Source organism: Micromys minutus (genome assembly GCF_963924665.1).
Source record: "Micromys minutus genome assembly, chromosome: 9".
Taxonomy (NCBI): domain Eukaryota; kingdom Metazoa; phylum Chordata; class Mammalia; order Rodentia; family Muridae; genus Micromys; species Micromys minutus.
In genome coordinates, this window is record NC_137978.1 from 43356612 (window position 1) to 43378762 (window position 22151).

Here is a 22151-nt window from a genome sequence, read left to right on the forward strand (position 1 = left end):
TATAATACAGCTCCTCGTGTTATGGCCAAAGGGCTCACAACCCCTGGTTGAGATGGAGATTTTTTAAATCTCACTTTTTTCACCATGTGGGCTGTGTAGCGCTGGTATAGGTCCAGGTGTTCGTTTTCTCCATCCCAAAGATGAAGAGACTGGTAAGGTGTAAGGTGGTCCCTACCAGGGAGAATGTACCAGAAACCCTCTTCCTGCAGAAGAATTAGACTTCAGAGCAGACACACCTGATTTCAAGTCTCCTAAAGAGCTTTTCTTCTTTAGGGGTCCATATTCTTCTGGGGTCCAGTGACTCAAAGCCACAGTTGGGAGCTGGGTTCTGAGCACTGAGAAGTCTGAGAAAGGAGGACAGTAAGTTTGAGGCCAACAGAGAGCCACATAGAAAGATCCTGTCTCCAAAACCCACACCAAAGTACAACAAAAGCCTGAGTTCACAAGCGGCCCCACGGCAGCCAGCTCACAAAGCTGGTGTGCTGGAGTCTCACTGGCTGACCCACAGAACAGTTCTCAGACTTCCCAGTACCTCACTCCGCAGCTGCTTCACTCCCTTACACATGCAGCCTACGTACGTCATCCCATGTCTTCCAAATAAGCTCTAGATCTTCTACAGCATAACAAGGTAGATGCCAAGTAGCTTGTACTATATTATTTGGAAACTAGCAAAAAAAAAAAGGGGGGGGTGGTCAATTTATGTTTAATTCTGACACAATTTCTCCAAGTGTTTTCCATCCTAGGTGACAGAATTTACTGAACTGGAAGGCTGGGACATGATGGGTCAAATGCTCGTATCTGCTAAGCTAACATTTGCTAAGCTTTTCATTTCTCTTCCGTCCTAGCATCCACCTGCTCTTCCGCCACCTGAGCTCCCTGACCGTGCCAACCCATAGGCCATGGAGAATGAGCTGCCAGTCCCCCACACATCCAGCCGGGCCAGCGTCACCGCCAACACCAGCGGGACCAATAGTAGCAGTGGCTGCAGCGGCAGTGGCAGCAGCGGTGGTGGCAGTGGCCGCCCCACTGCACCCCAGATTTCTGTGTACAGTGGTATCCCTGACCGGCAGACTGTGCAGGTAAAATCCTAATCAGCCTGGGATTCCATCCCTCCCTTGACAGGGCTGCTCAGAAGGAGTGTTGGGGTGGTCTGGTGGGCAAGAGGGAGTGTGGGCCAGTGGATAGTACTTGTATGTGATTAAAAGGGGGAAGTGGCACCTGATGCGTCCAACACGGGACGCTGAGACAGAACTTACATGGGGAAAGCCCTGGCTCCCTAAGAGATGGGTGCTGAGGATGCTGCCTGTGGAGAAGAGGTGTGTGAAAGCAGAAAGGCTAGAACTAGCCAACGACAAAATGACCGGAAGCCTCCGCTCAGTCACAGCCCAGACTGGTCATCTAAGTGGCCACTGCATTTAAAGAACTAACATAAGGAGACTGCAGGGACAGCTCAGCCATTAAAGCACCTGCTGTGCAAATTTGAAGACATGAGTTCGGATCCCCAGCACCCACTTAGGAAAACCAGTGCTTTTGGGGGTGGAGACAGATGGCTCCTTAGAACTTATTAGCCAACCACATCGCCTAGTCAATGAGCTCTGGAAGGGAGAGACCCTGTCTCAAAAGGGAAAAACAGGTTAACAGTGATCGAGGTTGGCAGCTGACATTGACCTCTGGTTTGTACACACATATACACAATACATGCATGCACACATACACACATATACACTCACACATACACAACACATATACACTCACACATACACAATATATACATGCACCCATATATAATACACATACACAAACAATACACATGCACACATGCATGTGCAGATATACACATTCAGACAAGCACACACACATGCACAATATACATTCCCACATACACATGTTCATGCATATGCACACATACACTTGCAGACATGCACACATACACACACACCCACAGACATAAATTTAAGGCTTTCGAAGACAAGTGGCCCCAGACGATTCTTTGTCCTTGAGGCTTTATCACTTCTCTAAAGTTGGCTGAGTGCCGCTTGTCAGGTTCTGCAGGGCGTTGGACCAGTCATGGCATACACTTGACACTGTGCTAAGCTTTTACATTGTAATCCTTATTGTAAGACAAGATCTCAGTCTATTCTAGACTGGCCTGGAACTCACTGTTTGGTACAAGCTGGCCTAGAATTCATGGCGATTCTCCTGCCTCAGCCTCTCAGTGCTAGGCTTACAGGCACGTACCACACGTCTGACCATGTATGTCCTCTTCAGTTATGAGAATGGCTGTTGTGAGGCGCAGGTCCACACTTGACAAGTCAGAGTCTCAGATGAGGCAATGACTTACCAACATAAAGAGGAAGAAGAAGAACCCAACTCTCCAGCATCCTCAAGCAGATGGCATTTCCTATTTGTTATTATTATCTGTTTGAGCATCCTTGTAAATACGGGTTAGAGAAACCACTCCTGAGAAATGTTTACTTTAAGTAACTGCTGTTGCAGTTTGGATAAACTAGACAAGTGACCTCATCCTGCGCTGGTCTTAGGCCCAGAAGAGAGAATGGGGAGAAGTGACAGCAGAGAGTGGGCAGCCTGGGAAACTGGCCTGTCACTCTCCAGGTCTCTCTGTCCACACTTCATTAAGTTGCGTCTCTGGTCCCACTGCAGGCTCTTCCCTGTCCTTTCACACTTGAGTCACAGTCAAATGTGCATTCACCAAAACTGTAGGCAAAAGACTGTTGGGATTTCTGCCCTAGTGGTCTCTGCATTCAGGACCCAGACAGAACTACTGGGTTCCTCTTGACTCCGGATAAAGTCACCCTGGTGTAGAGGCGTCACAGAGTCCCTGCCACGACTGGCTGGGCTGCTGGGGTCACTTTCAGGAATCTGAAGGAAATGGACCTAGTGTGGGAGGAAGGACAAATGGAACAGGAGACAGTGGGACAGAAAGAATGTGGTTCTTTTATGCAGGGTCTCAGAGTAGAACACACTGAAGCTGAGAGGAGTCAGAACTGCACTCACAGGAGATGGGGTTCTGGGGAACACCAGAGCCCTTGGAGGATCTGTGACATCGGCCTGCTAGAACTGAACCTCCAAATCCAAGCCCATTTCCCTGGAGCCACTTAGGGGAGATCTTCACCAGACACTCTCTGCCAGTCACTGCTGGTCAGCAACAATCCTGAGAGCAGACACTGTACTGGAATGGGGGAGCAGGGCTTGGGCCTGCGAGGGGCATCATATGAAAGGGGTAGTCAAGAAGGGAGGAAGAATGTTTCTGGCTCTTTTCGTGCTGGTGGTGAGTGGGGAAGAGACTAGCCTTTACCGGTAGCTGCTTGGAGGCAGCCCCTACGAAAAGGAGGAGCGGAGAGAGGAGGGAAAGGAAAGTCAAACCTAGTATGTTGCCTCTGTGCCAAGGCTATGGCCCTCAGAGGCCACAAAGGGCTTCTTAAGGGAATGACAGGACTCAGGGAGCTCCAAGTTGGCCATCTAGAGAAACAGTTACTTGGATATTAGTCAACTTTCCTGGCCCCTGATGAACCTTTGGATTCATCTTTTTGTTCTGCACCCCTTCTGCCTGTGACCATGAATGTAAGGGTACAGAGTAAGGGGGGAGTTGTCTACCAAGCCTGGCATGGGAGGCTGTGTTTCCCATTGTGGGCTGAGGAGCTGGGTACTGGCAGCTGAGGCAGAGCACCCTGTTAGGCAGGAGCTAAAGACAGGCATCTGACTGATTAGCATAGGCAGGCATAAAACTCCTCGGATGGCTCTCTGTGCCGCCTGAGGAGTGACGTGGGGCTCTTCTCCGGGCAGCTGTTGCGGAGGAGGCATGAATGCAGAGAGGACAGACACCCTGTGTGGCCGGTCCATACTCCTGCTTCCTCTCCCACGCTTCGCAGGTGATCCAGCAGGCCCTGCACAGGCAGCCCAGCACGGCGGCGCAGTACCTGCAGCAGATGTACGCTGCCCAGCAGCAGCACCTCATGCTGCAGACAGCAGCCTTGCAGCAGCAGCACCTCAGCAGCGCCCAGCTCCAGAGCCTGGCAGCAGTGCAGCAGGTGAGGGATGGGCTGACGCTGGTGCCCAGGCTAACTCGGAATCTACATTGTAATACAGGAGGGATATGAGCAGAAACAAGTCCTGTGGCTGAGTCCCGACAAAGCCCCCAAGCAGCAGGTATTATTGTAACATGTCCTTCAGCAGGTGAAAGACAGATACCAAGGTCTACTGCTTGTGAGTGGAATATCTGGGGTTCTCACCTGCTGGCTTAGCAACTGCTGGGTGAGCCCATTTAATGACTTACCCAGCAAGCCTGCCTGTCTGGTGATGCCCTCGGCAGACATACGTTCACTGATGGATTCGTTCCTTCACCCAATGCAATGTTTCATGTACCTTCTGTGGGTGAAGCTGATGTCTGGCACAGCACAGGTTATATGGGGCCTGCCTCCTTGGAGCAAGTAAGCAAGCCCTTCATCTATGCTGCGACTCTCACTAGAAAAGAATGGGCCGCAGCAGCTGGACCACAGGGGCTGCCCCTACATCAGGTGGTCAGGGACGCTCTCTCTGCTGGAGAGGGGCCAGAGGAAGAGTCAGGTTGGACTTGCCAGTGTGCAAAACTCTCATGCGGTGCCAGTGACCTCATGGATGGGATGGGTGGGATGGAGGTCTGGAGAGAACTGGAGTTGTTTGCTGGGCTGTGGTGATGACCAACTGTCAGAATAACAGGGTTCTCGATGGTTCCTCCACACACTGAGTTATTATTACTGGCCCCTTATGAGACAGGAGACCGGACCCATGTGGATGAGGAAAATGGTGCTAGGCCCCGGGGGCTGCTCTCCTAATCACTGCTGAGAGCGCTTCCTAGAAAATAAGGGGCTATGAGTCACCGAGATGGAAGACACTAATGACCAGAGTTTGCTCTTCTCCAGGCGAGCCTGGTGGCCAACAGACAAGGAAGTACTTCCAGTAGCAGTGTGTCCTCGCAGGCTCCCGCCCAGTCTTCTTCAGTGAGTATGGTATGGGAATGGCAGGCCCACATTCATGGACCGACTCTTGCCTGTGATGCTCCTTAGATCCTGGATCCAGCGGAGGGGAAGCCCTAGCCATGTAGGGTCATAGCTGGAATCTGTTGTTCCTGCCAGAAAAAAAAATGCACATGCCCCTTCTAGCTCTGATATTAACACCCCATCGTCTTTCTGGCGGCAAGGCTCCGTTGCTAACCGTGCTTGTACCATAGGCTCCCACTGTGTGTCCAAGCCAGCTATGGGGCATAGTTAGAGGAACCACCCAGAGCCAAGAGCAGGAGATTGTCCTAAAGGATGCCACATAGGCCATAGAACAGGAGAAGAGGGAGGCAGAAAAATAGAGACAGTGCTTGCCCCAGCCTCCTGAGATACTGCTCACCCTGGCCTCCTGTTTGCTAATGTGCACGCCTCTCTCATCAGCTCAATTTGGCAGCCTCCCCGGCCGCAGCTCAGCTTATCAACAGGGCCCAGAGTGTCAATTCAGCCACAGCCTCCGGCCTCGCTCAGCAGGCCGTGCTCTTGGGCAACACGTCCTCTCCTGCCCTGACTGCCAGCCAAGCACAGATGTACCTCAGGGCACAGATGGTGAGTATGAGCGTCCTGGGTGTGTTCCTGGACTACGGGGACACAATCAGGAAAGATGGGAGATTAGAGTGAGGAGAGAGAATGCTAGGAACTAGGCGCAGGAGGAAGGGGATGGAAGAAGCCCAGAGGCTGAGTGGGAGGCTGTAGGGCTCAGGAAGGGTTAGGTCTAAGCTGGAGCCAGGGAAAGTCAGCCACAGTGCTTCCCTCCCCTCCCCAACTCAGAACTAATTAGGTAGATAGGGCAGGATGTGTCCCCAGTGGTGCCTACAGCTGCTGCCCAAAGGTGAGCTGGCTCCCAGTCCTTCCAGCTTGCCCCATTCTACTGGGGCCAGGTGAGCTTGTTCGTGCCTGGCGTCTCTCGTTCAGATCTGCCCCTAAGGGGTCCTTTGGTCTGGGAACAGCAGACTGGGAAGCAGCCACATAACTGCAGTGGGCTCCAGGTGACAAGTCCTTGCTTATACACCCTGTGCTGAAGAGCTAGTTTTCTCTTTTTACCCACGAAGACACCATTCTGAAGACAGCATAGTCCGTCCCTGCCTCTGTTGTTATGACAGACTCCCATGTCTCCAGCCAACTGGCAGCCACACCTCACTTTACTCTATGTCCCCACTGGGGTCCTGATGCCCATCTGCCTCCCCACTAAGAGCAGAATATACAGAGGGAATGATCCAGGATGCCCCAGAACTGAGAGGAAGGGAAGGCCCCTGCCCAGACTCCAGCTTATCCACAAGCATGCAGACAGAGTCACACAGAGGTCAAGGTGCCAGCAGTGTCTGCTCATTGTCCGCACCCCTCCAGATGAGGTGCGGTTACCATGGCTCCAGGCCATCTCCTTCCTCTGCTGCTGCTGCTTCCAGACCCCCCCCCCCCCCCCGCTAAACTGGAGCTAACCAGAAGGTGACCATTGTGCATACCTGATTTAATCCCTTTTCAAAGATAATCTTACTCTGATCTAGCCCCAGGGACAGAGCTATCTTAGACCTGGAAGATGGGCCTGTGACAGCTGCCCAAAGCTCTCCTCACCAGGGCTGAGTGACTGAGTCTGGGGAAACAGACTCCTTCAGAATGAGCCCCTCACAGAGGGCTGTCCCTAACTGTCTGGCCTGGTTCATCACACCCCAGCCTTTTAAGATGTCTGTTCAGTGTCCCTGGGCTTCCTGCCATCTTGGCTTTGTGTCTTCCTTGCCTAGCTGCCTACACATCTATTCCCTGGCTACTTCTCTACCCTGTAGCTGAGCCCATGCCGGGCAGGTAAAAGGCACCTCATTCCCTGTGACCCCAGGCCCAGCCAGGTGACTTGGTGCAGGTAGCTAGGAGCCTAGGCCGCACTGTTCCTTTGTCCCCTCAGCTCATCTTCACGCCCACGGCCACCGTCGCTACAGTACAGCCTGAGCTCGGCACTGGCTCCCCCGCTCGGCCCCCTACCCCTGCCCAGGTGAGGACCCCGGGCTTGTGGGTGGGCTGGGGGGTGGGCAGCTCTTAAAGGGACAGGGGTGCTGGCAGTCGTAGGACTCGCTCAGTAATTCCCATCTAGCTGGACTCAGCATCTCTTGGCTCTGTTTTGGGCCCTCTGAATATAGGTAGGCAGGAGAGGGCACCATGAGCCAGCACTGAGAGATGGGGACTAGACGCAGGGACATACTGAGAGAAGGAACAGGATGAGTCCTGACCTCCTACCTCCTGCTATAGCACATAGGTGCTATTCTGTGTGAGAAGTCTGGGAGAACCTGAGAAAAGATCTCTTACTCCACCTTCCCACCCCATCTCCAGAAGGGGGACCCAAGCTCACAGATGGAGAAGCTAGGTTATGAGTCCGGCACTGCCTCCCTTTGTCCAGCAGAGGGCAGCAGGAACCAGACTGAGTAAACAGGCAGCTGTCTTGGAAATGCCAGGCGTTAACCTGATTGTGAGGACAAGCTATGCCTGCATGTCATTCTTGTCCTGGCTTTTTCCATTCTGTGCTTTGCCTTGGTGGTACGCAGCAAGCCCCGATGGTGTCAAAGGGGTGGGGAGTAAGGAAAGAAAGGTGCTGGCTTCCCTGCCTCTGTCTGCCCCAGCTGGGTAGCCCCAGAATTTGGTTCTGATCACTAAACCATACTTCCTGTGTTCTTTACAAACTCCACCCACTCCTAGCTTCTCTTTCAGCCCCTAACTAGCCCCCTCCACCTCCCCGTGTGCCTCTCTTTCTGCTGTCTTTTTTCTATCTCTGTCTCTTTCTCTTGCTTTCCCCACTTAGAACCCATTTTCCTGTCTGTAGTCCTGGATCTGCCCTAACTTCCTGGTGTGTGTTGCTGTTGCTCCAGCCTGCATTCTCTGGAGTCTCACAGGCTCCTCTCTTTCAGGTACAGAACCTGACACTTCGAACACAGCAGACACCAGCAGCAGCAGCAGCCTCAGGCCCTACCCCCACCCAGCCGGTCCTGCCCAGCTTGGCCCTGAAACCCACACCCAGCAGTAGCCAGCCTCTGCCTGCCCCACCACAGGGCAGGACCATGGCTCAGGGTTCCCCTGCGGGTGCCAAGCCTAGCGTGACTGACAATGTGACGGAGCCTCTCAAGACAGGAGATGGTAACAGCAACATGGAGGGCCGGCCTGTGCCTAGCCGAGCAGTTCCCGCTGTGGCCTCTCACCCACTCATGGCACCAGGTAAGGTCCCAACATGATGAAATCGGGGCTGTGGGTGAAGAGAGCCTTCCAAACCTTCCTTCCCATGTGTGCATTAGGAGACACCAGCCTCTCCCTGTCCTCTCCCAATCCTGGGGTGTTTGCCAACTCCAGGGCCAGTTCGTGCGTAGTCTGAGTTTAAGGAAGGAAACCACATCCTTAGGGATAAGCATTTTCACGGACACAGCCCTGGCTCTGGGAAGCCGGTCACAGCCTTAACCCTGAACGGGTGGAGACTGGTAGCTGGACTATTTTGGGATTCCTAAAGTTAGTGAAAGGGATGTGGCAGCCAGAGCTTGTGAGAGCCACAGGCAGAGGAAAGGCAGGAAGCTGACTGTCATCCATCAGCAGGCCTCAGCTAACTAACATGGGCAAAGCTTTCTACCTCCTCTCAAGGAGAGTGGCACTGTGGCCTGTTCTGTGCCTAAGCTCTGAGCCCCACGGTAGAGCAGAAGGACCACAGGAGGACAGGAGCTGGGAAAGGCTTGCCTGGGATCTCCACACTTGGGTGTAAATCTAAAAGATGGCAGGGGGTGGAGGTAGGGAGCCGATTGTTTGTAAGGCACATCCTGCAAGCAGGGAAGAATCCTTGGTCTCTGGCTAGCCCCCAGCCCTGCCCACTGAACCTCCCAGCACTGGTCAATAAGAAAATCAGCCAAGAGCTCTGGAAGCAGACTTTCTAGTTGAAGGAACAAGTGCGAGCAGTTCAACAACAGAAATGACACAACAGGGAGCATATGGTTGGGTTAAAGAAGTCCCTGTGGCCAACCCCTGAGAAAGCCACCATCCTCACTCACACCACTTAGATTCCAATAGACTCCACATGGCCTCTGACGTTCTCCTGAGAATTTGTCACTAGAGTAAAACCAGGTGCTCAGGCTGGGGTGTAACATGGCCGTACAGTACTTACCTTGAATATGTGAAGCCCTGGCTTTGATGCCCACTGTCACCAAAAAAAAAAAAAAAAATCAAAGTATGATTTCTTATCTAAGAGAGTTTACCTATACCGTTAACTGCAAGTCCATTCAGGCTTTTAATCCAGTGTAGGTGTAGATGGCCAACTCACTGCCAGGCAGCTGGGTCTAGGGTGCTCTCGCTCAGAGGACACAGCACCTGAGTCTTTCTTATGTAGCCTGGGCCAGCCCGGAGCTGCCCATCTTCCAGCCTCATGAGTGATGGGGCACAGGCATGTGCCAGCACACCCAGCTGGCACCCGAGTCTGGAAGTATGCGTGGCACTAGCCCAGCACACCAAGTGCCTCTGCCTGGCGCTGCGCTTTACAGAGACTTCCCCTAGCCTTGTTCTGGTGGGAAAAGAGACTGAGACTAGACAGCCAGACTTAGTGGCAGCCACATGTGTTGAGAACATTAGGCTGGAACTAGGGCTCCAAACCTCTTCCTGCTCCTTTTCTTCTTCTTCCTCTTCATCATCTTCTTCTTTTGATTCAATAACATTTAAAATTTTTTATTGAAAAATGTATACAATATATTGATTATCTTTTCTCCTCCCCCAATTTCTATCAGAGTCTCCCCAACCATCCAACTTATCTCTCCTCTTAAACACACACACACACACACACACAAGCAAACAAAAAATACACATCAAAAATGGAAATCATACAAGCCAAAGACCAATAAGACAAAAACATACAAACAAACAAAATGAGGTAAAATTTCTACAAAACCAGCATCGACTTTGTATTGTGTTGGCCAATTACTCTTGGGTATGGGACCTGTCCTAAAGTGTGGTTAATATACCAGCGAGGTGCTAGTGCAGAACACTAGTGTTTCCTTTGCCTGTGGGTATCAGTTGCAGACCGCACCGTGGTTAGGGCTAGGGGCCCGTGTTTACTTGCCTCTCTCATCACTGATAGGCCTGTGTGTGCTGCCGTGATCTCTGTGAGGTCATGTGTGCATCAGCCTATTGTGTCTGGAAAACACTGTTTCCCTGGAATTACCCATCACCTCTGCCTCTAACATCTGCCCAATTCCTTTTCCAAAGGGTCCCCAGACCTCGAGGGGAGGGCCAAAGCCCCACTTCTAAGTTCCATCACTGGAGCGATGTCAGGACCTAGGACCTTAGGGATCCCATTCCTGCCCAGACCAAAGTGTAGCTTCTCTCCAGATCGAAACTAGCAAATTCCAAGGATTTTGAAACAATACAAAGCAGGTCTTGAGTGTCTCCCAAGGCTGCTGGCATCTCTGTGATCTCTACGAAGCTGGACAGAGAGGAAAGACACCCACCGGCAGTCTGTCCTTTGGAGAGCATGCAGTCTGTCCATGCCATTTTTCTCTACCTTTGAGAGAAGCTGAAGCCAGGGAGATCTCCCCAAGAACTTCCATCATACCGTCCTCAGAGTCACAGGCAGTCAGTGAGGGGCTAGGTCCAAGTCTGTACCCCATGTCCTCAGCTCCTGAGACTGGCCCAGAGCCACTCCTAAATCTCATGGTGACTTGGAGCCTCCTTGCCTCTCCTCTTCCCAACCCAGAGCTCAAAGAGCCTGGAGGTTCTAACTAAGACTGTTTAGGGATTTGCAGATCCAAATGGCTACCTCTCTGTGCTCTTGGGCCCCAGAAAGGTTAACAGCTGTGAATGGCAGGCTTGAGGGCCAGGGCCTAGGTGTGGTCTGAGCCTGCCAGTGTGGGTGTGATACACATGAGACCCGTGGCCCCACAGAACTTTCCGTGGAGCAGCTGTGTGCTGAGGAATACAAAGACCCTCTCCCCAGAGACACAGATCAGTGGGCTTGGCATTGTTCCTGCCTCCCACTGTCTGGCCCATTCTTCCTTTCTCTCCCGCCCCCATCCCTCCGTAAGCCGCTCTACTCCTCAACTCCCACCTCCCAAAAGGAAGGCAGCTGCGGGGAGGCTTAGGAGCCACTGGGCCTCTCTGGGCCTGTGGAACAAAAAGACTAAAATAATTCTTTCAACCTGATGGGGGGTTGGGGGGCAGAGTGAAGCAGCACCTGTCAGGCTGCATAGTTCCTCTGGAGCAGAGGTGACGGCTGGCCTCCTGCCCAGCCAACCCACTGTGTGTCAATGAGGCAGGGGCGAAGGCGGGAGAGCCGGAGAGCTGAGCAGGCATGCTGGTGCTTGTGAGAGAGCACTCACAGACTGGAGGAGAGTCTGTTTTGTTATGGGAGCATTTTTTAAAGCTGGCTGGCAGCCCCAGAAGGAAGGTAGGCAGTTGAGACTTGTGGGGGGCAGGGGCAGAGTAGCAAAGAGGAATGTGTCTTCCCTAGGGGTGTTTCCTCCAGAGAGGCAAGCCCTCCAGCCCCAGCTGGGACCGCTCCCACTGACAGCTGTTTGGGGGCAAAGCCCCTCCCCCATGGCAAGCTCCCTGCTGTTCCTGCTCCTGTCACCTTGGCAACCGGCTTCTTTAGGCTGTGCAAATAGAAAAGGTCCCTTATGCCCTGAAAGAGTGTGGATGGGGGAGGGGAGGCAGGACAGGAGAGCAGAGCCGAAGATGTTTGGCCTTGGAAGAGAAGGCAAAGGGGTCTGGCCTTGTCCTTCTTAGGGATAGGGGGACTGGGACATGGAAGGCAGAAGAGGACAAGCAGAAGGGTCCTGTGGGCCCGGCTTTTGGGGCAGCCAGAAGGCAACCTGACCATGGCTTGGTCCTTTGAGTCATAATTCTGGGCGATGAACTCCGGGCTCTGGGTAACATTCAGGCCCAACGGTAAGGAGACAGTTGCTGACCAGGAGTGTGTTGTTGTCAAAGACAGTTGCAGAGTCTGAAGATCCTGGGCCCCTTTCACTCAGATATACCTCCAGATGCCAGGTCTTTGTTCAGTCTCCTCAACCGCCTCAAGTCTTGGCTCAGAGGGGGAATCTTCTGATGGGCTGTCTTGTTTTATCACAGTGGATTTGTGTCAGGGCGCAGGCTTCCATCTGTGATAGGCTGGCCATAGTGATGCTTGTGACTTCAAGGATTCTTGAGTGCTGTGCACTTCCCTCCCAAAGCAACTGCTAAGTTAATGGGTCACACTTTCGCTGGGGAAAAACCGCAGAAAACAGCTAAGCATGCAGGTGAACCTCTCCAGCTGCAGGTCGAAATTACCAGCGATGTTGATGTTCAAATCATAGAACCAGCCTTGGAAGTTATTCCAGCAATGTAGGACCAGATTTAGATTATGAAGTCTCTTAGACTCAGGGAAACTCAGAACACATCAGTTATCAGCGGGAGACGTTTACCCAGGATCCTTCACTTCGTAGGTGAGTGTGAATGTGTGCATACACGTGTGCCTGCGTATGTGTGGACATGCGTGTATTTTTGCCAAGAAAGAGAGAAACCCAGTTGTGTGTGCATCTCCTTTCATCCTACTGGTGGGAATCCCGCCTCACAAAGGAAGACAGCCTGGTGTCCAGTGAACAATCAACCGCCATTCCCAATTCAGTTCAGTTCAAGAAACAGTCATTTGACACATACTCTGTGCCCACCACTGCGCCAAACCATGGGAGGTGCAGAGCTGAGCAGGAGCTGAAATTCTAGGAGGTTTTGGAAATCTGAGCTATCCTTTGAAAATGGAACTTTGTAGCATGAACAGGAGGGCTGCCTCAGCCAGCACAGAGGGGCATCCCAATCCAGAGTGACTCACACAGAAAGCTCACTGAAGCCATTCGTTGTCTCTCCCTCTGCAGGCCTGACGCCCTTGTTCTCTGGACTGGCTTTCTGCCTTGCCCAGAGGCAGCTGACAGTGATGACCTGCAGGACCCACAGCCTTAGCTCAGTACCACTGTATACTGTCGGTTCCTTTATCTTAGCTCAGTACCACTGTATACTGTCGGCTCCTTTATCTTAGCTCAGTACCACTGTATACTGTCGGCTCCTTTATCTTAGCTCAGTACCACTGTATACTGTTGGCTCCTTTATCTTAGCTCAGTACCACTGTATACTGTTGGCTCCTTTATCTTAGCTCAGTACCACTGTATACTGTCGGCTCCTTTATCTTAGCTCAGTACCACTGTATATTGTTGGCTCCTTTATTGATCTTCAGATACCTTCACCTTATTTTCTCTTTCCTACCTGGTCTCGTAAGGACCTACTATGTGACATGTTGATGACAGCTGGGGCCTAACACTGACTGTGGGACCTTTGAGACCCCGCCACACTGCCCACATATCAACTGCCATGCTTACATTGGATCTCTTATACTGATTGCTACAGCCAAGCAAATACACTCTCCTCTCTTCTCATGCCCTAAGCACTCTGTGACTGACTTGACCTGAGAGAGGGTCTGTCTGTTTGCCTGACTGACTGACTGACTGCCTTTGGCTACCTACCCTTTTCATTGTCTCTCCAGGGTCACTTTCAACGTTCTTAACAGCCATGGGCTTGCTGTGTTCGTGTGTGCTTGCTGACATGTTGATTGCTCTGCCTTACTTTATATGCAAGACACCATGCCTCATCTGTCAGCCTCAAACCCCCAGCCTCCTGCATGGGAGATGTCACAGGGAACTGCTCTCAGTTCTTGCTTATAAGATAAGAATACCATAGGCTTACTGCTAGGAAAAGGTGAGATTTGAGTTATAAAATTATTTGAGACATTCAAAGCACTAGAGTATTTAAGAACAGCTACTATTAGCCGGGTGTGATAATGCATTGCCTTTAATCCCAACACTAGGAGGCAGAGACAGGCAGCTCTCTGTGAGCTCAAAGCCAGATTGGTCTACAGAGTAAGTTCCAGGAAAGCCAGGGCTACAAAGAGAAACTTTGTCTAGAAAGACAAAAGAACAACTACCATTTCCTAGTGCCTACTATGTACCAAGCATTGAGCAAAAGTGGTGGTGTGTGTGTGTGTGTGTGTGTGTGTGTGTGTGTGTGTGTGTGTGTGTGTGTACTCATGTATGGTTTAAATATAATACTCTACTTGATACTAATACCTACCCTATATGATATGCATCAACATTAACAGAACAGGAAATCAAGATTTAGAAAGGTTAGGTGATTTAACTAAGGTGGCATAGCCTGTAGGTAGCAGAGCCAAATGTCCGTCCTCGATCTGACTCTAAAACTCATGCCTGGAGCCACCCTGGCATGTCAAGGGTAGGGTGGGACAAAAAATACCAGGTTTTCCTCTAAGGCTTCAAGCTGTTTAGCAAGAAAACTTCTACACAGAGCATTTGGTGTCTTGCCTTATGGCTGCCAAAGAGACCTAAGGACATGGGGCCACCAAAATGTATTCCTCAGTGGCAGTCCTGTTTTTATGCCCAGTTACCTGTTATGGGAGGTTTTTTGTTTGTTTGTTTTGTTTTTTTGTTTTTGTTTTTGTTTTTTTTTGTTTTTTGTTTTTTGTTTTTTGGGGTTTTTTTTTTTTTTGTTTTTTTTTGTTCATTCTCCTTCCTTCGAAAGCTGCTGCTACCCAAGCCTAGAGGGAACTCATCATTGGAGATTCACGGATTGCTTAAGGTCTATCTAAAAAGACTGTCCCTATCTACTCATGCAGAGAAGAGCTTCAGTCCTAGTCATTTCCTGAAAGCTGGGTCACATAGGCGTCTCAGGAGAGGAGCAGTTCATGGGAAGTGCTGCCCAAATGAGACCCACGCTGAGAGCACCTTCTCTTCCCTCACCCTGGCCTCAGCAGTGCAGAGCACCTGGTAGTCCCTAGTGTGCCCAGTGTGCCGGGGTCCCACCTTGCTCTCCAGTGCCATTGGCTTTTGAAGGCTGATCAGGCTAAACCCATCTCTGGGGAAGCAGCCTTGAGAAGTGTCCCTCTAACGCTAAATCATCATGTGTGTGTTCTTCGTTGTCTAAGCTTCTTTCCTGTCACATTTACCAAACCTTACAAAAGCCTCTGTTGGTCATCCGGTCTGGCTTCAGAGAGGTCCACTCCACAAACAGGAAGTCCTCTGATGGTCCAGTGTTCAGCTTTCTGGCCTTTCCCTTGATCTTGCATTGCCCTCTTGGAATCCAAGAAGGTCAATTCACTGCTCCCAAACCATTTTGTTGATAGTGTCAAGAGGAGTAAGATCTCCTAAGGAGAGGGGCTGCCTGGGAGGGGTCATAGTTATGTGCACTCACCCCTGGTAGAATCTACCGCTAAGATTTGTCAGTAATAGGCGTCTGATAATCTCAAGACTCCAAGTATGCAGGAGAAAGTTCAAGAAGTTTCTCACTCCAGCCTGCGGGCTGACATCTGCCCATGCATTTCTAGGTATCTGAAACTTACAGAATCTCACGATCAAAGTAGGATGCTCATAGGGGAGAAACAGCATCTCTTTTTAGTAACCACTGCATTTCAAGATTTAGAAAGGTAGCACGTAAACTTCTGACATCTATCCACTGAACAACCATTTCCTGAACACCTACTACAGACTAAGTACACGGTTCCTAAAACGGAGGCCAGTAAAGAGCATTAGGTGGCCCTGTCAGATAGTTGTCCACAAAACACTATGGCTCATGGGGCTCACCGAAAAGCGCCTGTTAGGCAGCAAGCCAGTTTTTATGTGTGGGTGCCTCTTACTGCTCCTGGGTTGTGGGTGTCCTTCTTGGTCACCAGCACCACCGCCCCACGCCGTAACAGAAAGGGTTGGTGAGACTTTGCAGAGCTCTGTTTGATGTCTTCTGGAGCCAGCCCACTGGGTTTCTTAAATGCAATGGACTTTCCAGTGGGTCCTTAGGAAGAAATAAGACAGATTCAGAGATTTCTGGGCATTTATAGTTCACAAATGAGCCCCATCCAGGCTGTAGGGAATGGGGCATGGTTTCTTCTGGTGTTGTGGCTTCAGTGGTAAACGCCCCCTTCAGTGCCCCCATATTGAACTGGGGCCTTAGGGAGGACAAGAATAAACTGATCTTGCTTTGGTTGGCAGCAGGTAGTCTGAGTACCTGTAAAGGTGTAGGATATTCTGTGGGACTGTGCAGAAGACAAAAGAAACATCTTTTAAATTAAACAAATGCATGTGTTTTCAGTTAATAGAAAAAAAAAGTATGTCTTCAACTCAAAAAGCATTCAGTCTGGCTAGAAAGATTAGGGCACAATGTATAGAAAAGTATCCCCTGAAATTTGATTTCTCTGAAGACCCCTGTGATAGAAATCTGTGACCTTCATTGACTCTTAGAAAGGAACATGCTGTCAGTCACTGATAGCGCTTCACTGTGCATCCTAACTAGAAGATGCTAATGTGGAGGAAGGTGATCAATGCTTAAAGATCAATGGCATGCATATTTAAGCAAGGCTATGTTATCTTACAATAGATATAACAGAAGCATCTAAGAAAACACCAGTAACTGTGGGTTCTGGCAAATGGAGAAAACAGGAACAATGCCTGATCCAAAACCCTGAAAGCAGAGGTCATTGGACCAGAAGGAGCACATTCCAGCAAATGCAAGCATTGCTGCTGGGGCCCCAAAGGCACACAGCGACATGCCATTTCATGGCACACATAAGTCAGTTTAGGTTGCTGAAGGCAAGTACAAGAAGGGCAAGGATGGGACAGGGCTTCCGGGGAGAGAAAACTGGTCTGAAAGGTCATACCTGTCAGTCACATTTGGACTCAGAGAGAAGCAGATTTATGGGAGAGAAACAGATCCCACAAAGGGAGCCCTACCTCGTTATGGACCAGTCAGTGAGCATCACCGATTGAGTATCTACCACATTCAAGTAGTTTTAGAGGAAACAAGTGGGTTACATAAACTGCCCATCAAGGAGATTAGAGGTTTACCGAAATAACTGTGACATGGGCATCATGCTTAACTTTATTTAAAAATGGTGGCACAGAGATCCAGAGCTAATGGTGTCACACAGCTGCTAAGAGGCAGAGCTGGCACACAGATTCAAGTATAGTGGTTCTGGACACACACACACACACACACACACACACACACACACACACACACACACTGACACTCAACATACTGCTTCTCAGAGACTGCAGAGTAGCGCATGCTCAGTGGCAGCTCGGAGAAAGGAAGGATCCTACTGATGGTGCAACCCAGGGGAAGAGGACCAGCATTTGGTCTGCGCCCTAGACCAAATGGCAGCAGTGCCGTAAAGAAAACGGCAAAGCTTGCTTAGCCAGTAAATCATTAAAAAGATAAAACATGAGTTTATGCTACAAAGAGATATTGAATGCCAGGGCTTTAGACAACTGGACAAAGGGGGTCCCTCGCTGCTTCTTAGTCAGGGTTGTATCTGTGCACTGGGGCGATTCATTAGAACTCTGTCCATAAGATGGATTGCAGCCGGAAGAAACCAGAATCTGGAAGACGTAGTAGAGAGCTACACCAATATGCTGAACAAAAGGATTTTTGACCCAGGATAATGCTGCAGTTAAACCATGATCTTTGCTTTTTATTAACCTCAAAAGATTAATGATGCACACTTCCCCAAAATGCCTTTCCTGCTTTGATCTATGAGCTCACTCACCCCCATGAGCTACCCCTAGCTTGGGCAGATATGGCACCATTTGTCCTGTAACAATTGTGGTTTTCACAGAAGTGCCACAGTTTGAAGCAAGAGTAGGAGGCAACTTGCAGGCCAGAGGCCAGCAGGCCAGCAGTCCCCTTTCCACTGATGGTGCCTTAGCTCACATCTTTGTAACTTCTCCTCCACTGTTGCTTGGCCTTGCTGCTTCAGGCCTATGGCAAGGCAACACATCCTGGTGGAAGCCCATGGCAAAATTAAAACCATACCACTCATGGCCAGGAGCTGTGTTCTTTGCCTCCCGACTACACTCTTTGTGTCTTTTAGCATTAGAACCTTTTTTCTCTTCAACCTTGTTTTTCCAACTTCATAAATCATGAAATATTTTGTGCATGTGAATGTTCATGTGTGGTGTGTGTGTGTGTGTGTGTGTGTGTGTGTGTGTGTGTGTGCAGGCCAATGGCATTATATGAGGACAAGGGATCCAAACTCTGATTCTCATATTTACACAGCAAGCAATTCGCTCATTGGGCCATCTTCCCAACTACAAGACATCCTGAGTTTTAAAACATTTTTCTAATGCTTTCCATCAAGATGTAGAGCTGGAAGATGTGTGCAATCTCCTAAACTGGATCTCTGCTGCAATGAATCCCTGAAAGGATACAGCCCTTGTCTTGGATCTCATAGCAGCAGGTGGTGAGCCATCACCCACTGATGCGGGTCCCCAGACCTGGCTTGTCTCCAGCTCTCCCTCAGAGGGCAGTTTCTGGAATGACTCTGGCCAGGATCTCATCCCCTTGGTGTTCTAGTTGCTGGAGCCTGGTGGTAGAGGCCCCTCAGCACCGCCCAGGCAATCTCACCAAGGGTTATCGTTACGCCTGATGAACAGTTTTGGTTTTGCTTTGCTTTGTTTCGTTGTTAAACTCTGAGCTATCCAATGAGGGATTAGGAGACAGGGTTTAGTCTGGAGCCACTGTACAGTTTATAATCCCCAAATGCCTGCTGGCGTGGTCTGTGGGGGCTCCTCCCTCCTCTAAAGACCAGCACAAGCCCCTTAAATTCACACTGATCCCCAAGTGTTTTTGGTTTATCACTCATTGTCCTCACAAGACCCTGCTGTGCTGGCTGTAGGCACTCTATTCTATGGGGGCCACCCCCCCCCCAGGCCATTCTGTTCCAGCTTCCTGCTGCCTCTCCTTTCTGTTCCTTCTTCTCTATTCCTGTTGGCAACCTGCTTAGAATTCTATATGGGGTTATGATGACAGCCAGAAACTTGCCTGTAAAGAGGTGAAACCGAAGAAAGGACACACTTCCCCGAACTCAGTTTGAAGCCTCTGTGGCTGCCGACTTGGGTCCTTGGTAAATGTTAGCTTGGCCCCATTATCTGTCTGTCCTTATGTAGATGTACAGATCTGGTGTGAGTGTGCAACTGTGGCCCTCTATGTCTGGCTGGTGTGCACTAGTCACTCAGCTCTCTGGCTGTGAGAGTCACCGTGGAAGGTAGCATCTCAGTAAGGATATATTTAGCTGACCTGTTTGCATCCTGAGCTAGCCTGGATGCTCTCTGAACTGGATCTCCTGGGTCATTATTACATATAAGGGACTACTTAAAGATGTAAGAATCTGAGGGATGGGGGATGGGGGATGGCTCAGTCAGTAAAGTGGATTCCCAGCATCTATTAAAAACAAACAAACTCTGAGGGAACAGAGATGGACAGATCCCTGGAGCTAACTGACCTGCCAACCTAGTAGCCAAAATGATGATGTCCAGTATCAGTGAGACATCCTGTCTCAAAAACAATGAATCGGAAAGTGGTCGAGGAAGACACCTGACTTAGACTCCTGCCTCCTCATCACACATGGAGTCACATATGCACATATCACATACCCATACATGCACATGTCACACACACATATACTTACACACATGTGCATGCACACTCATACATGTACACACATGTACACACGCACACATACACACCAGATCCTTATACCAGATCCTTACCTCAAAGAGCCAGCATTGTTAAAATGGAAAGAAAACTGGCAATGTATGGGAATGCTGGGTCAGGACAATAAACTAATATGTATGTGACAAGTCCTGGTGGGTACTAGGTTAAGTTGTGGGTAAAGGAGACATGGTAGTTGCTAAGGTAAGGTCCCCCGTCTGAAAAGGAAGATCTAACACAAGAAAGGTTTTCCAGCTCTGGAACTGGGCAGGCCAGTCTCCATGCAAAAGATAACAGGGAGAAAAACAAGGGAGCCTGGGAAACTGCCTTTGTGTGTGAAAAGGACACAGCACGGGAGGTTGACCGTGCTGTCTAATCTGGCTTTTCTCTCTGCAGCTTATGCTCAACTGCAGCCACACCAGCTCCTCTCACAGCCTTCATCGAAGCACCCACAGCCCCAGTTTGTGACCCAGCAGCAACCACAGCCACCACGGCCTGCACCCCAAGTCCAGTCCCAACCCCAGCTTGCCACAGTCTCCCCAAGTCTGGCCCTACAGTCCAGCCCAGAAGACCATGTCATGCCTCTAGGCCCGGTGACACAGACCCTGCCTACTGTGCATGTCCACAAGCCAGGGAGCAGCCAGCAGTGCCACCTTCCCCCACCAGACACCGGGTCTCAGAATGGACATCCTGAGGGTGTGTCCCATGCCCCCCAGAGAAGGTTCCAGCACACCTCAGCTGTTATCTTACAGCTGCAGCCCACTTCTCCAGTGGTAAGTAGGCTGCTATCAAGGCACTGGGGACAGTAGGGAGGGTCATGGCTCAGGTGGTCCTGCACTCCTGACTCCGGATACATCAGTGTAGACTAAAAGTTGAGGTTGTCGCTGAATATCTCCAAGAAGAAGAGAGGGCTCTTCCTGACGTAGAGATGACAGAATCTTTGCATCTTTGCCCAAGCTCCAGGGAAACCAGGGTAGTGTCTGAGAATACAGAGTTGATTTACGAGACATCTCTGTTCTGCCCCTTGATAGCCCCAGTGTGCTCCTGATGACTGGAAGGAAGCGGTGCCATCGGAAAAGAATGTGCCTGTGACTCGGCCAGGCCAGTCCCCACACCAGCAAGCCATCATCACTGCCATACCTGGTGGCCTGCCTGGACCCAAGAGTCCCAACATTCAGCAGTGTTCAACTCACGGTATGAAGGGTTGGGGAAGGAAGAAGTTGCCTTTGCCTGCCTCTTCCTGGCACCTTTGTCTTGGCATCTAGGAGGGGAGGTGATATACCCTAACCCTAATAAAGCAGCACAGAAGCTGTGTGGCTGGAAATGGGGTTGGGGGTTGGGGGAAGTGAGGGCATGGACCAGGGACAAAGGTGGTCCAGGAGCTAGAAAAGCAGGAGGATTAGCAAGAGGAGTGGACCCTGCAGCTCTTTTGCCCTTGGTTTTGAATGCTACATAAATGTGGGCCAAGCTGATAGCGGAGGTGTCAGAGGAACTGAGATTAATTATGGCCAGAGGACCACAGAGTCTCCAAGAGAAGGGAAATGCCCCAGAGGAGAGCCAGGAGGAAACTCAGAATGAGCTCTGCTTGCCAAAAGCATCTTTGAGAGCACTGTGCTCATCTCTGAGGTCTCCATCTGTCTATCTGAGTAACAAGTGGACTTCTCATGGCCTGGGCTTCGGGACACTCTGCTGGAGCACTCCACCCTGGTGGGAGAGTCACAGCGGTACCTCCGCCCTCTGTCATAATCCACTTGCTGGCTTTCCTCTCAGCCAGTCTGTGGAGTGATCCTGGCCTAGATCTCAGAGTGACCTGAGCCAAGGGCCGCTGACAGCTCCAGGCCTACTGCTAAGTGTGTGCTGAGAGTAGGGGTGGGAAAGGAACAGAAAGGACATGTGAAGGGAGAGATACTCAGGGATACAAAAACAAAAGGCAAGGTAGGAGAAGTCAAACAGAGTCTTCTAAGGAGAGTGGGATCTAGGAAAAAGAAAGGAGAAGATACTGGAGAAGGAACACCAGGAAGTGAAAAGATGCTAAAAGGGCATGCACTTGCTGTGCATGCTCGCAAGGAGGAGGAGTGCTGAGGAGTGTCAGTGCTCCTCGTGTGAGACCCTGGGTTCTATCCCCAACACTGAAGAAAGGGAGGTGGGAGAGGCCAACAGCTTATTCCCTTACAGAATGCATTCTAATTATCAGCAAAGTCCTCCTCTAGTTAGGCCAGAACCACTGTTCTGGAATTTGGCCATCATTGGTTGTGACCCTGTCTTACAAATTTACAAGTCCGTCGGCAGAGATGGATCTAGGGACCTGAGGGGTTTTTTTTTTGTTTGTTTGTTTTTGTTTTTCTTTCCTTCTGTGACATGCCATGTTCTCATCCCCACATTTATAGTCATGCTTCTCTGTGTTCTAACTTTTCATTGATTCTCTTAAAATGTAGCTCCCCCAATTAAGCTCATTAGTTCCAAATATCAAAAGCTACTGTCTTCATAAGGCAGGACTTACTAAGAGGCAGAACTGTCCCTAGATACATGTGGGATAGTCAGAAAGAACAGATGCTATGTGCTGAGAACCATTCTAAG

The 22151-nt window shown here is 50.3% G+C and overlaps 1 protein-coding gene across 5 annotated transcripts in view; it reads left to right on the forward strand.

Annotated features, from left to right (window-relative positions):
* Positions 1–899: 899 nt before the first annotated feature.
* Positions 900–22151, forward strand: part of PHC2 (polyhomeotic homolog 2) — a gene marked incomplete at its 5' end in the record, with an annotated part of 50199 nt that continues 28947 nt past the window's right edge. The window contains 8 exons of one of the 5 annotated variants that reach the window (XM_080920922.1): positions 900–1079; positions 3891–4049; positions 4920–4997; positions 5436–5600; positions 6883–7035; positions 7943–8246; positions 19971–20347; positions 20606–20768. In XM_080920922.1, the coding sequence (XP_080777048.1) occupies positions 900–1079; positions 3891–4049; positions 4920–4997; positions 5436–5600; positions 6883–7035; positions 7943–8246; positions 19971–20347; positions 20606–20768 (1579 nt within the window). The remainder of the gene's footprint in view (positions 1080–3890; positions 4050–4919; positions 4998–5435; positions 5601–6882; positions 7036–7942; positions 8247–19970; positions 20348–20605; positions 20769–22151) is intronic. The other 4 variants (XM_080920923.1, XM_080920924.1, XM_080920925.1 and 1 more) reach the window with 4 other exon arrangements.